The following is a 13,002-nucleotide window of genomic DNA, read 5'->3' as shown; positions in this document are numbered from 1 at the left end:
TCCATCCTGTCCATGGTCATAAGCTATTCCAGATGTTTCAGGTTAGCTCAGCTCTGCAGAAAGACCATCCTTACACTTTGCAGTCTGGGACACATCCCAGGTGTGCTGTCACATAGCTGCATTCATTAGCGTTCCTCCAGATCAGTTTCTTGGTAGCTCAACTTTTTTCCCTGTCAGTCAAAATAAACCGAGTACCTATTGGGTACATTATTAATGTGCCAGAGGAAAAATAATAACAAAATGCTTCTTACTTTTCCCAACTTCATGAAAAGAATTTGGATTGTCACTTTCAGAGCCATTTAGGATCCTGCCTTTCTGACGCTGATGGGGCCCTGCAAGTTAAATGAATTTTTTAGTATTGCTAGTAGCTGACTAAATTCCAGGTTTTGAAACCCACCCTAACCCTGCTGCAACTCTGGACTAAAATAGTAAACAGATGTCATCTGGACTAATGATATTGAGAAGACCTTTCACTAACAAGACAGTTGGCTGCCTGGAGATGGGGATTTAAAAACTGTTTTGGTCTGATCACATGTGGAGTTCCGTTTAATTTTGCTTTATCAGTCAAAAGCAATTAAGTGATGAGAAAGAAGCTGTTCGAGATATTATCCTTCGCAAAGAAAATCCTTTCCTGATCCACCGACACAGCAGAGATTCAGAATCAGAAGATGAGGTCGCACGTCGACTGCCGGACCTTGAGAAAGATGACTTTGCCGCCAGGAGAGCTAGGATGAACCAGACCAGGCCAGTGGTGCCACTGCATCAACTCCTCTATGGGCCTTACCGAAAAAAAGAAGCAGAGAAATCAGATGGCAGCAAGCAACCCTCAAAGGGAATCTCAGAAAAGAAAAGTCTAGAACATAAAAGGTGTGCTCTGTGTGTGTGTGTCTGTGAAGGAGAGAGAGAATATAGTTCGGCAAAGGTGATTTGTATTAAAGCTCCCCATTCCTCTGTTTCCTGCCCTAATTACATATAATCAGTAATGGTGGTTTATTTTAAAGTGGAGCCCCAGGTATCCAGTCTCTCCTAAGTTCAGATGGCAGGGAGTAGAGTGGTCCTGTCCAAGATAGGGCTGAATTCACCAAATAAATATGGAGCTCAAGTGTGCAGATGTGCTGTATGTGGGCACATCACCACATAGGGGTGCTGGTGTCGGAGACGGGCGCTATTGGCATAAATAGACATGTGCTATTCCTGATCAGGGAACAGCCACCTCTCAAGGTTGCTCCAGTCCATCCATAGCAGGCAGAAATCATAGTTATTCCTTAGCTATGAGCCCTTCTATCTTATTAGCACCTTTGAGATATGGGGGGAAAATGAGGCTTGCTGTTTCTTCCCTCACACCAACACGATCACCTAGACATCTGACGATGGAGATTTCTCATTAAAAAGTCCTCAAATATATAATATAACACACTTCTATTTGTTCTGTCATAGAAATTATTTTTAAGTGAGTTTCCTTCTCCCGACTTTTCTCCCATCTTCTTAATTAGGGAAAGGAAAGCTTAATGAAATGGAATTTGGCCAGCGATTTTTATCCTGAGAGGGATATGGATTCATTCAAGCCATCAGCCTGCTAAGTTTCAGTGTACAGAGTTCATCATTCTTGTATTTTTCCTTACCTCAGAATCAGAGTTCGCATCTTTATTATTTAATTGCCATATTTTGGCCTATCACTTAAGAGGTTTGTAATCCATTGAACTAAGAATATAAATATCTGAACTGTGTTTTACACAATTGAAGTGGTTCTTTGGGCAGAGTCATTGAGATCAGTGAAGCAGTTAGTGTTTTCTATTGTTTGATTTAGGAAGCACCAGGTACAAAACACATGAAAGATCTCTGGACACAGAACAGGGATTTGAGCATAGAAGACCCGGCACATTTTTTTATAGGACACATTCTAGCTTCAGGAGGCTCTTGGTCTTTGCAGTCCTTGTTGGCAAGCCTTGTAACAAACCGTTCTCATAGGGCCTTGCGGGAGGGATCAGTTGTTGCCAGTGAAACAAAGACTTCTGGATAACTGAGTAGCATCAAGGCATATTGATGCGGATCAGCAACTTGAGTTAGGAAAAGGAGTAGCTTTTGTACCTCCCTTTTTTCCTTTCTCCTGCATGCAATTTTAATTCCTGATATTTCCAGCCCCATTTGTCTGTTGTCACCTGACTCTGTGTTTGGGGACACAGCCCACGATCTCTCTAGAGAGCTTCAAAGAACTGATGAAAAAAAGAGGGCTCCCTGGAGGCTCTTTGCTATGCCCTCCTTGATCCCCTTCCCCAAACTAAAAGTAAATAGAAAATTCTGTCGCCTTCCTATTTGCATAGGCTCTATAAATACACCAAGTCATCCAGGTAAAAAGAGAATGGTTTTCTGGCTTGGAAGATTTATTTTGAAAAAAAATGAATAGCCCTATTTATGTATATTTCTGAAATTTTCTATCTCAAGAAACATATTTAGTTAGAAACTGACTTTTAATGTGACATAATGTTTATGCATATAGATGCCACAACTTTGGTTTAAATTATGATATTGTCAACATTAGGCATCTAAAGCTCACTTCTTAGGAAAACAATTGAAAATCTCAGATTTAGCATTAATAAAGGTGAACAGTTATTGACACCAGAAACAAATGGGTATTGCCTCTGTGGATCCAGGTAAAGAGGATGCCCTCTCTGTTCTTCAGGTTTACGTTAGCCAAACCTAATTAATGCTATCAGGAGGCAGAGACTGAGTTTGAACATTGAAAGTTTCTATTCAGCCTTGACTTAATCATACTTTCTGGCAGTATGAAGGTTTATGGTTGAGGTGTTCAATATGTGAACAATGTTCCAACTATCTCCAAACTAATTCTAGAATTTGGATCATGCAGAGCTCATTACTAACACTTTACTGCTGCAGTAAAAGACGTTCCAAGAAGGCTCAGGGATTCAATCAGAAAACTTGAATTCATTACAGTAACTTGAATAGTGTGGGAATTGGGCATCATTACTGTCAAACTGAAATCTCATTACCATTCTTAATAGTCTTTCAGCGAGCCCTGGCTTCTCTTCCTAAACTAAACTAGAGTCTGTCATCTGGTGGAAAAACTCTGTCTCTTTACAGTGTCAAAAGGGTAGCATAGACAAAAGTAATCAAGGCTGCAATTGATTCCATATTTCTGCGAAAGGGAGAGGTGCTTCCATCATTCCATTCTGTCTTCAGCCTCTGAATTTCCATGCTTGACATTCTGTTTGTCTGCTCCCCTTCCTGGAACCTGATTTTTCCAATAACGTGGGGGCCTGGATCAAATTGACAGAAACCAAGGCCAAACGGAAGAGGTGAAGTCGAGGGTGACCTGTATTGTGCGGGCTCAGGAGAGTGAACCTGCGGAAGAGGGGCTCAGGCAGGTGCCGGATCTTCACAAGGATGACCTGGCGCAGCGCAGAATTCAGGGCAGGCTTGGCCCTCACCGCGAGGCTCCGAGCTTTGTCACGGTCGCCAATATAACAGAAGCCGACCGGGAGACGTGGGAGAGGCTGAAAGTGTCAGGAAAGACGAGGTGCGTCATGTTTTCCCCTGGATTTCTCCTAACAGTGGTATCATTTAACTTTGAAGGAATCACTTATCCTTCTATCATTTTTTATTTTCATGGCCAGAAAAAATCCCTCAAAACTCAAAGCGTATTCTGCATGAGTTGAAACTTGTTAATACTAAAAATTACAAGCCACAAGGACAGGAAACATCCTCTTTAATTCAACTGATTTATTGTGAATGCTTATTTTGGTAGGCTCATTTACGTGTAAGGAATTTAAACTTGACTTTTAAATAATTTTAATTATTTCATCGTACCCAAGGTTTTCTTATGCCATCATTTATGATGTTAAGAAAGCTACAGAAACTTAAAGTGCTATTTACCTAGGCAAGACAATGATCATTTCTTCATTTGATTGATTAATGGAAAAGCAATTCTGCTTTAGACATGGAAGTATATTTCATACATCCAGTGTTTTTTCAAAACTCTTCATTGATTTTACTCACCTTAGAAACCTTTGGAACTTATTTCCGGTTCTGACTAGGGATGGAGATGTGGAGCACACGTGTGCCCCTGAGCCTTCACCAGAAATTAAAGCAGAAACTGCTATCCGTGATGACTTTGCCAGCCGCAAGGCAAGGGCTTATAAGAAAGCTTCCAGCCCTAGGCAGAAGTTCGTGCACTTCGGACCAGTGACAGAGATAGATCAGCAGACATGGAAGCGGCTCAGCATTGGCAGGGCTGGGCCGAAGGAGGATGCAGAGGAAGTCATCAGTCACAGCCGCAAGATTCAGACGTACTCTGTGTCCCCTGCCTTGGCGGCCATGTCCAGTTTACAGGAAGACCACAGGCTTAATCCACAAAATGACTGCAGGTACTTTTTGCCATTACATGTGCAAGGAGATCTGCATGGGAAGCACTGCTGCTTTTAAAGAGTTTGCCGAAGCGCATTAAAGAAACCGCCAGAGATGACATAGTTTTAACAGCCTCTTTTGCTGGTTAGCAGAGAAGTAATGTCAGTAGATTTCCCCGCGGGGAAACGTGTGTGAAGTTAAATGACAGACATCCATTTTGATTCTGTTGTCACCAGAATCACTGCCTGGGAATGCCAATAATTTTGGCAAATGATTCATCTTCCCTTGATGAATCATTCATCTTCCCTTGATGAATCAAAATTAAGCAGTATTTTATTTGTTGGCAATACTGAACAAACTAGATGGAATGTTTTTATGATACCCTTCATGTTTCTCCTACAGATACATTGATAAAAATCTGGGTTATCTATACCCTCCCTCTTTCTTATCCCACGAGGGAGAAAAAAGTTGTGATTAGTGTCATTAAGTTCAGATTTTGGACATCTAAGTAGACACACAAAAAAGTAAACATCTCTCCCCCGCCACAGCTCCCGCCCAGTTTTTAAAATTATATAACAGAACATGAGTAGAAAAAGACTCTTCTTTTGAGGGTTCCTATGAGTCAGGAGTTTCCTTGGATGAATCAATCACCATCCAAATTTGTGAGGCGTCACCTGGGAAAAGACCTTGTAGAGCTGTCATCAGTCCTCATCCTCACTGGAGGCCTTCCAGCTGTGAACTCCCAAGCCCTCTGTTGGGGATTTGGTTCCACGGGCTGGTCTTTCTTCCATTAAGCAGGTATAGGGCATTTCTAAAGTTCTGGATTCTCCGTGCGCTAGGTGTGCTTGGGGAAACTTAGAGATCAGAGTCCACTCTGCACCCCCCCCCCCCCCGCTGTCTATGCAGGGCCCAGCAAACATTTATTTACTAAAAATTTGCTTTGCCATCTCCGTGTGAATTGCCTTCCTCCCCTCTGAGGTCCCAAACCACTACCCACACGTCCTCTTTTGTCTTTAGCTGAAGATGGTACTTAAGGTGAGGGTTTCAGCCATTTTGGTAAGCTACTCAGTTTTCCTGGGTCTCTTCCAGGTATACGTGTTATCAAAATTTGTTTGAGTTTCTGTTAAAAAATAAGAAGAAGAAGATTCTGGATTCTCCCAGGAAACTCCACTCCACATGCATGGTGGGAGCAAAGCAGAGCCCTCCACGGCAGGAGCAAATGCTCAGGACAGTCTCCCCCATGCCTTGTTCGTGATATCCAAAGCACACAGTGGATGGTCCATGACATAGAGAGGGGTTTCTTTGGTTCCATACTGTGGGTGACACCCTAGAGGCTGTCAATAGAAATAACCCTGGTGCATCAGAAATGCCCTGCTGGGGTTTCAGAGGCTGATGGGGGTGGGGGGGTGGAAGGGGTGGGACTAAGAAATTAGTAAGGAATGCATCCTTGGGTCCTTGACTACTAAGGGGCCATCACTCAGCCCCATGGTGGCAGAGTCGGGCTAGCCTTCTTTGACTTTCTCAGGCCCATATTCTATTATCTCATTCTGAGTATGTCATCCTTACTAACCGGCTTCTGGAATAGCAACCGAACTTTCCCTCTTAACCTTTCAGTCTCAGTGACTTTCACTGTCTCCTTTCCTAACTCTTTTCCCTCTTCCCTCTTGCTGCCAATGCTACTTGATCATCAACAGAATAGTGACGTCTGGTGTAGATGACCGTTGTAAGAGGGTCTGCCGGCTGGCTGTGGTGCCGGAGTCCCAGGAAGAGCATAGCTGCAGTTTAGGTGAGTGCCCGAGGAGGACAGAGAAAGGTGAGGACGTGAAGGCTGACAGGTGGGCCCAAGGCCTCTGGTGGGAATTCTTTCCTAGTAGTAAAGCTGTCCCGTCTGGCTTTAGTTACCTGCAAACAGCGGCCGCAGGATGGCAAAGAAGCGACTGAAGGAGTTGTTCAAAGAGGTTCTGAGACGGTGCCAAAGGCTGAAAGATCCGAGGAGAGCGGCCAGCCACTGTGAGCGCCTCGCCCGCTTTCCAGGGTGCGCTGCCTCTGCTGTTTGTGGCTGCTGGGTCCCCCCAAAACAGCTTAAAGCCACAGTATGCGCTTGATGACTGATGTGGCGTGGAGCCCCTTAAAGGGATGCGCCCATCCCAGGGTCAGAGCTCTGCTTTCAGTGCCCTTCCTGGGTAGAGACTTTAGACCTTGCATGTGGTTGGGTGCTGGCCAAATTTCATTCTCAGGAATCATGAACACCAGAAAGGGAAACCCATTCCCGTGTAAGTATCAGCTGCATGATGGAGGTCCACGGTATTAATCCTCAGTTGCTGTGTGTGCTGCTGCCTCTGTGATCACTGGCTTCTTCCGTCTTGAGTTAATGCCAAGCGAGTGATGCTACTGAAAACATCTTTAGCAGTAAGTGCCCTTTGACTGGCTGGACTGATGTGCCCTAGTTCATGTCCTCTGACCTCTGAATGGGAGGCCTCAGAGAGAGAAGAGAAGTCAGAGAAGATGACAGCTCCTGCCTGGAGTGGCAGTGGACTGAAAGGCCCAAGAAAATTGTATGATTCACAAAAAGATGATGTGATGGCCAGGAGAACTGGGATATCTCTTAGACACATTGGATCCAAGCTAAACCAGTTCTGTCCAGTTCCATTTGCAAAGCAACGCATTGTGGAGGAATCTGCCAAGGGTCCACCAATAAAAGATAAGAGGTCAGAAGATTATCCTAAGCTGTTTTGACTTTGTTTCTCCAGTCTGAGCCTTGATACATGCTTTGAATGTGTCATTAATGCTTTATGGTTTATCAGCGCCACTTACCTGCTATTGCTAGCAGAAATGAAATGGCCTAGTCTGCCAAGATGTTTTTTTTTCTTTTTTTGCATGTGAGCAGGTGTGGAAAGAATAGTTCAGTTGTGAATTGTCCTATTAAACATTCTTTCTGACTCTCATTTTGTGGGCAGCCTAAATGGGAAACTCTTTTATTTCTTCCTAGCTCACATAGGAGCCATCGGGTAAAGGAGTTGAACCTCTTTCTGACCTACTTGATTTCATTCTGATTCCAGGAGGGTCTTCAGGTCCAAAGAAGATATATACTACTTATAAAATTAGTTTAATTTAATTTTAACATTCGCAAAGAGTGCTTTCTAGAGGTAGGATTTCCATTCCGTGCTCTGACTTGATTTAAAATGAAGGTAGGGAATATGTTAAAAAGGTAATCAACAAGGACCTACTGTATAGCACAGGGAACTCAATACTCTGTAATAACCTATATGGGAAAAGAATCTGAAAAAGAATGGATATATGTATATGTATAACTGAATCACTTTGCTGTACACCTGAAACTAACACAGCATTATAAATCAACTATACTCCAATGTAAAATACAAATCTAAAAAAGTAAAATGAAAGTAGGGAAATGGTAATCCAGGGGTTCATGGTCTGGTTTCAGGTCCTATATGTTGAAGCTTCTGTTGCTATTTAGTAAGAGTGATAGACTTTTGTGAAAAGTGTGGTCTGCCTGGTCAGTGCAGGGCACAGGAGTAAGGAGTGTGTGGCGTAATTAAAGCTCCACTGTAAAACAGGAAGTGATGAAGTTCTTGATAGTAGTGGGACAGAGGGTAGAGTGGGGAGCAAAGAAAATCTTAAGTAATCCCCCAATTTTAAGATTAAGATCCTAGCCATCGTTACCATCTGGATTTAATGTATGTTTTACATTCTTCTGAATCATAATACTACCATAGGAGAGCCTTATTGTAACACTGGTTTCAGGGGGCAGGAGTAGTAGCCGTGCTCCACTTTATAACTGTTACCCTTTCAAAGTGCCTCTGCTTCCTCCAGCGTACCTTCTCCTGGGAATTCACAGGTAGGTTGAATGGCTGTTGGCTCCGATTCACAAATGGGAAGTCTGATGTAGAGAGAAGTTACACCTGGATCACACCTGGATCCCAGCAGGTGAGGGCAGGTTAGTGAGAGAGGGACAGCCTTGCCCACCACGCTCACTCTCTCCCCAGATGCCCTGATGTGGTGCCGGACCCTGCATCCATGGGCTGCCGGAGAGCAGTTAGCATGAAAGGAGAGAAGGAAGTGAGGCCTATAGGCTGCCTACTAGAACATTCTAGGTGGCCCATTTACTCACTTCTCACACAGCCTTTGAGACTAAGCAGTTTCTTTTGTATCCTACAATAAGGAACCGAGGCCCTGGTCTCACACAGCTGGTAATCACAGATCCAAGATCCAAACCCACCTCTGTCCGAAGGGGGAGCCGCCGTTCCACGCCAGCGTATTACCTACCAGGCTACCAGAGGAAACTGTGGCGGTCTGACGACCTCCCTGTCACTTGTATCTGTCCATCTATCTGGGATTCGGGAAGAGACCTCTTTATATTCACATGGGACTGAATGGCTGGTTTGAGCATAAGGAGATATCGTGAGATTAACTCTGTGACGTAATTGTGTGATTGAGCAAAGCACACACCTTGGGAATTCATGTTTCCTTTCAGCAAGTACTTACTGAGTAATTGCTATGTGTAAAACGCTGTGCTGGGTGCTGGGGGATAATCTGAAATGAGCAGTAAATCCATTTTCCCTCTCACTTCAGATGAAGCTTATGCTAGTTCACAACATTGCTAATCATTATCCCGAAGTGCTTTACTAGTGCTGAAAGTTACATAAACACAATCAGTAGGTGAATAGAGTATTCTTTTTGTCTTTCTAAATACCGCCACCATCACAATTAAACTTTATTGAATGCTTTTTTTCTTTTGTAAGATGCTTATACCAACTGTGATTTGTCTGGCCAATTTTGTACTTGATAGTCTGTGGACTGACCTACTTTGCATTTTTTTTTAAAAAATCTCTTTGTTAGTGATTTTTTAAACTCATCTTTACTTTTCTATTTTCCATAGGACAACTGGGAAAATCATTTGAAGCCCAAACTCTAATTATCTTCTCCCTAACAGCAGAGGCAATTCTGATGAAATTTGTGCCCTCTTAAAGCTAATAAATTAGTCTCAGGGGAAATTTCTTAAACCCATATGTATATAGAAAACAGATAAATGAAGGTCATCTTCAGAGACTGCACCATTCTTTTCAATTTCCAGAGCATCCAATACGTACTTATTGAGGGCCTAGTCTGGTCACTGTTCAGAGAACCCCAAAAGAAAAATCCCTACCATCATGGAGCTTATGTTGCAGTGTTAATCTATATTTGTTGGCAGAGCTGTCCACGAAATGCTGTTAAGTGTTTTGTGTAGAAGCAATTTAAATTTAAATATATCCTGCATGCAACAACATAGCTGAACCTCATAAAGGAAATGTGCTAAGGAAGCCAAACTCAGAAGAGTCCATGCTGTATAAGTCCATTTATATAGCACAAAACTCAACACTAATCTGTGGTTTGTGAAAATTCATCAGGGTGTGTGTGTATGGTCTGTGCACTTTCTATATGTATATCTTACTTCAGTAAAACATGAATTAAAATATTCCAGTAGACACAGAAATACATACCAACCGTTCATTGATCATTCCTAGATTAGCCATCCATTAAGAATAACTTCTCTCCTCGTTTCCATAGATAATTTAGAAAACACTATATTTGAATGTCTATTCTAGTAGGCCTGTTAATTAACTGGGAAACATTTTTCCGGGGCTTCAGAATTAGCACTGTTAATTCTGGGTAGAATTAACACTGATGATGCACTCTTTCTTGCTGTGAAGGAATCCATCTGCCTCCATGCAGTGATGGTTTTGGAAAATTGAGGGTATTAATTTAACCTTTAGCACCTCCTGAAACTACTCCCCAGAGAAACAGAAAATGGGTCTCACTTCTGGAAGAGAGGCATTCACAAACACTTTCCTCTTCTTGATTTTGGCCATTCCAACAGAAACTTTGGGTTTTTAACTAGTGTCGTTGCCTTTGCTGTGCATGAAAATAATTATTAATGAATCAGACTGTTGTAGAATGACGAAGGTATCAGAGAGAAGGGTGTATGTGTGTGTCCACCCATGTGCTTTGGAGTGTTTTCTCTAAGATCATTGGAAGAGATCTTTAGAAATTACTCTTTTCCCTATAAATTGTTATAAACTGAACACAGGATCAGGTAACTTTTGCTGAAAACCCGCACATTTAATTTATTGGACTGAAAGCAGGACATTTTTTCTTTACTCAAAAAATTCTTTGTCCGCCATCAGAATGCATGAATGAACAGCCTTTCAGGGCATAGGTAAGAGCCTTCTCTTAATATTCTCCTTTGCTGAAAGAGTCATTTGTGGGAGCTGCTTTTTTTAAATGTGCTTAAAATAGGCCCTCATAATGTTCTAGTTTTTATTTTCTAATTTGACCTTTTTCTTTGTTTTATCAGACGCATTAAAACTTAAAATGCGTATATCGAAGAAGGTACAACTTTGTAGATCTAAATAATCAGAAGAATATAAAAGATTGTTTTAAAAAAAGTCATAATTTTTTAAGTTGTGGAGTATCATCCACGTCTGGTTTTGATTAAAGCTGCCAGTTTTCTAGGAATTGTGGTTTTTGTCAAATGCATGCGGAAGGCACTGATTGGGGTTCTGGTTGGAGTTCTGGTTTGCTTTCAGAAAACTGCAGAAACACTCTTTGATGTTATTTGTGCAAATGCATTAACACATCAGGGAAAGGGTCAGTAAGTGTGTGCTTCTATGCTGGGTGTCCGTTACAGCCCATTACTCTGCACCGAAAGGCAAAGAACAGTTCAGCTGTTTGTGAACCATCTTAATACATGTTTGGGTTTTTCTAAGCTGCCTTCTCTAAACATTGTGGGTTGCACCTAAGCCTTTTTGTGTTTATATTGAACAGATTCTTTCTTTGTGGGTAGCATGGGGATTTTTTTTCATTTCTCCTCTGGGTTTTACTACACATTTTGCATTCTTCAGAAATGTCAAGACTTTGCTTTCATTTTCAGCAGTTAATGAATATTACTAATTGTATAATGACACTTCTCTTCCAGTATGATCAGCAAAAAAGGTTTGGCACACATACATTTCACTTGTAGTTTTTATTTCCAGTGCGGTTACAGCATTAACCTTCGTCTTACCAATCCTCTAATTTTGTATTTGGTCTTATAGATACGGACCGAGAACTCCTGTGTCTGATGACGCAGAGTAAGTTGTCTTGTATTTGTAGGAATACATTAATTACTAGCATAAACTGCATGCTTCCAGTACTCACCACTAATTGAAATGCAATTAATGTAACAGTGGATTGAAGAGCTAACTGACTCTTCTCTGCAGCCTCAGAGAAGCACTTGAAGTTGGAATGCAGAGCATATGTTCTGTGCAGGAGAGATGAATGAAAAAGCCACTGAAGCATGATTCTAATATGCAGCTGTGCTTAAAAGTTTACTTTTTATAGACAGAGCATGTGTAGTTTGTTCTTGTTAGCGTTCGGACGTTGGAACCCCTTCTGCACCACGGAATTGTTAAAAGGCTTTTCTGTGCTTTGCATTGAATTCTTGATATGTAAAGGCTTAGCCATGAAGTGGTCATTCTCGTAGCTACATTTTTTTTAAGCTAAGAAAATAAATCCTAAGCCACGAATGATAGCTTCAGAAGCCCAGGTTCCTCCCAGGTTGGAATAATATAAACTGTGGGATGCTTGAGACCAAAACGTTGGGATTTCGTTCAAGTTCCGTGGCATAGTCGGGGGTCAAAATGTACAACATGACTTGGGCTGCCTCTCCTTGGTTTCCGCTCCTCTCAGAGATGCATTTCCCATCCCCGGCCTAACATCCAAATTTGTAAAGAATCCACTCTCTCCCATTTGTGACCACATTAACTCCATTTCAAAAATGGATTTCTCATAGGCAGAGCCTTCTGAAACTGATATCCAAGGCAGAAGTTTTCTTTGCAGAACGCTCAGATTTAAGAAACATGATTAATATCTCATTCCAACAACAGCGGCCCACTAAGCCTGATGTCTGCCCTCTGGGAGAGGGATTCTGTGGCCTAGTGGGAATCTGGGCCATCATAAGAGTGGACCCTAGTATTCCCTCTGCCTGTCTTCCTGGCCTGATCCATACTTTCAAGTCACCGAGTGAGGAATCTAAATAACAGTGTAGAACAGACAAATATCATTTCCACCAATGACAACGAGATCAGGCCACAATTTACTGTTTTTGAATTGTGCTTCTTCCATGTTTGTGTTCAAGAGGTCAGCTTAGTCAGTACTGGTAGCTCGAAGCTGTCTGACTCGTGTGCCAAGGGTATCGGTTTCCGATGTGTGATGCACAATTGCTCTGTGGCCTGACACATGGAACATTCATGTCTCAAAACCAAATTCAGCCGGAGCTTGACTGACTGCATGAAGCTAAGTAGTCTATAAAATTGAGCCCTGGTTGTTGCTTTTAAAATCTACAGTGGCAGTATTTAACATTCACTGAAAAGAGGGTTATATAAGATTGATAGGCAAAACACTTCTTTGATTTGGTTAGCAAAAGCATTTTGATAGAATGGATTTACTCTTTTTTTTTTTTTTTTTAACGGTACGCGGGCTTCTCACCGTTGTGGCCTCTCCTGTTGCGGAGCACAGGCTCCGGACGCGCAGGCTCAGAGGCCATGGCTCACGGGCCCAGCCGCTGCGCGGCATGTGGGATCCTCCCGGGCTGGGGCACGA

The 13,002-nt window shown here is 42.3% G+C and overlaps 1 protein-coding gene across 6 annotated transcripts in view; it reads left to right on the top strand.

The window, feature by feature from the left end:
* LIMCH1 (LIM and calponin homology domains 1) overlaps positions 1-13,002 on the top strand; it is a 91,038-nt gene that overhangs the window by 16,010 nt on the left and 62,026 nt on the right. For 4 of the 6 annotated variants that reach the window (XM_065877965.1, XM_065877962.1, XM_065877961.1 and 1 more), the window contains exon 4: positions 11,457-11,492. The exons of the other annotated variants lie outside the window; for them this stretch is intronic. In XM_065877965.1, the coding sequence (XP_065734037.1) occupies positions 11,457-11,492 (36 nt within the window). The remainder of the gene's footprint in view (positions 1-11,456; positions 11,493-13,002) is intronic. 6 annotated transcript variants of the gene reach the window in all.

The sequence above is a fragment of the Phocoena phocoena genome, chromosome 5, assembly GCF_963924675.1.
Source record: "Phocoena phocoena chromosome 5, mPhoPho1.1, whole genome shotgun sequence".
Classification (NCBI taxonomy): domain Eukaryota; kingdom Metazoa; phylum Chordata; class Mammalia; order Artiodactyla; family Phocoenidae; genus Phocoena; species Phocoena phocoena.
Note: the sequence above shows the minus strand (reverse complement) of the source record. Positions and strands in the feature narration are given on the sequence as shown.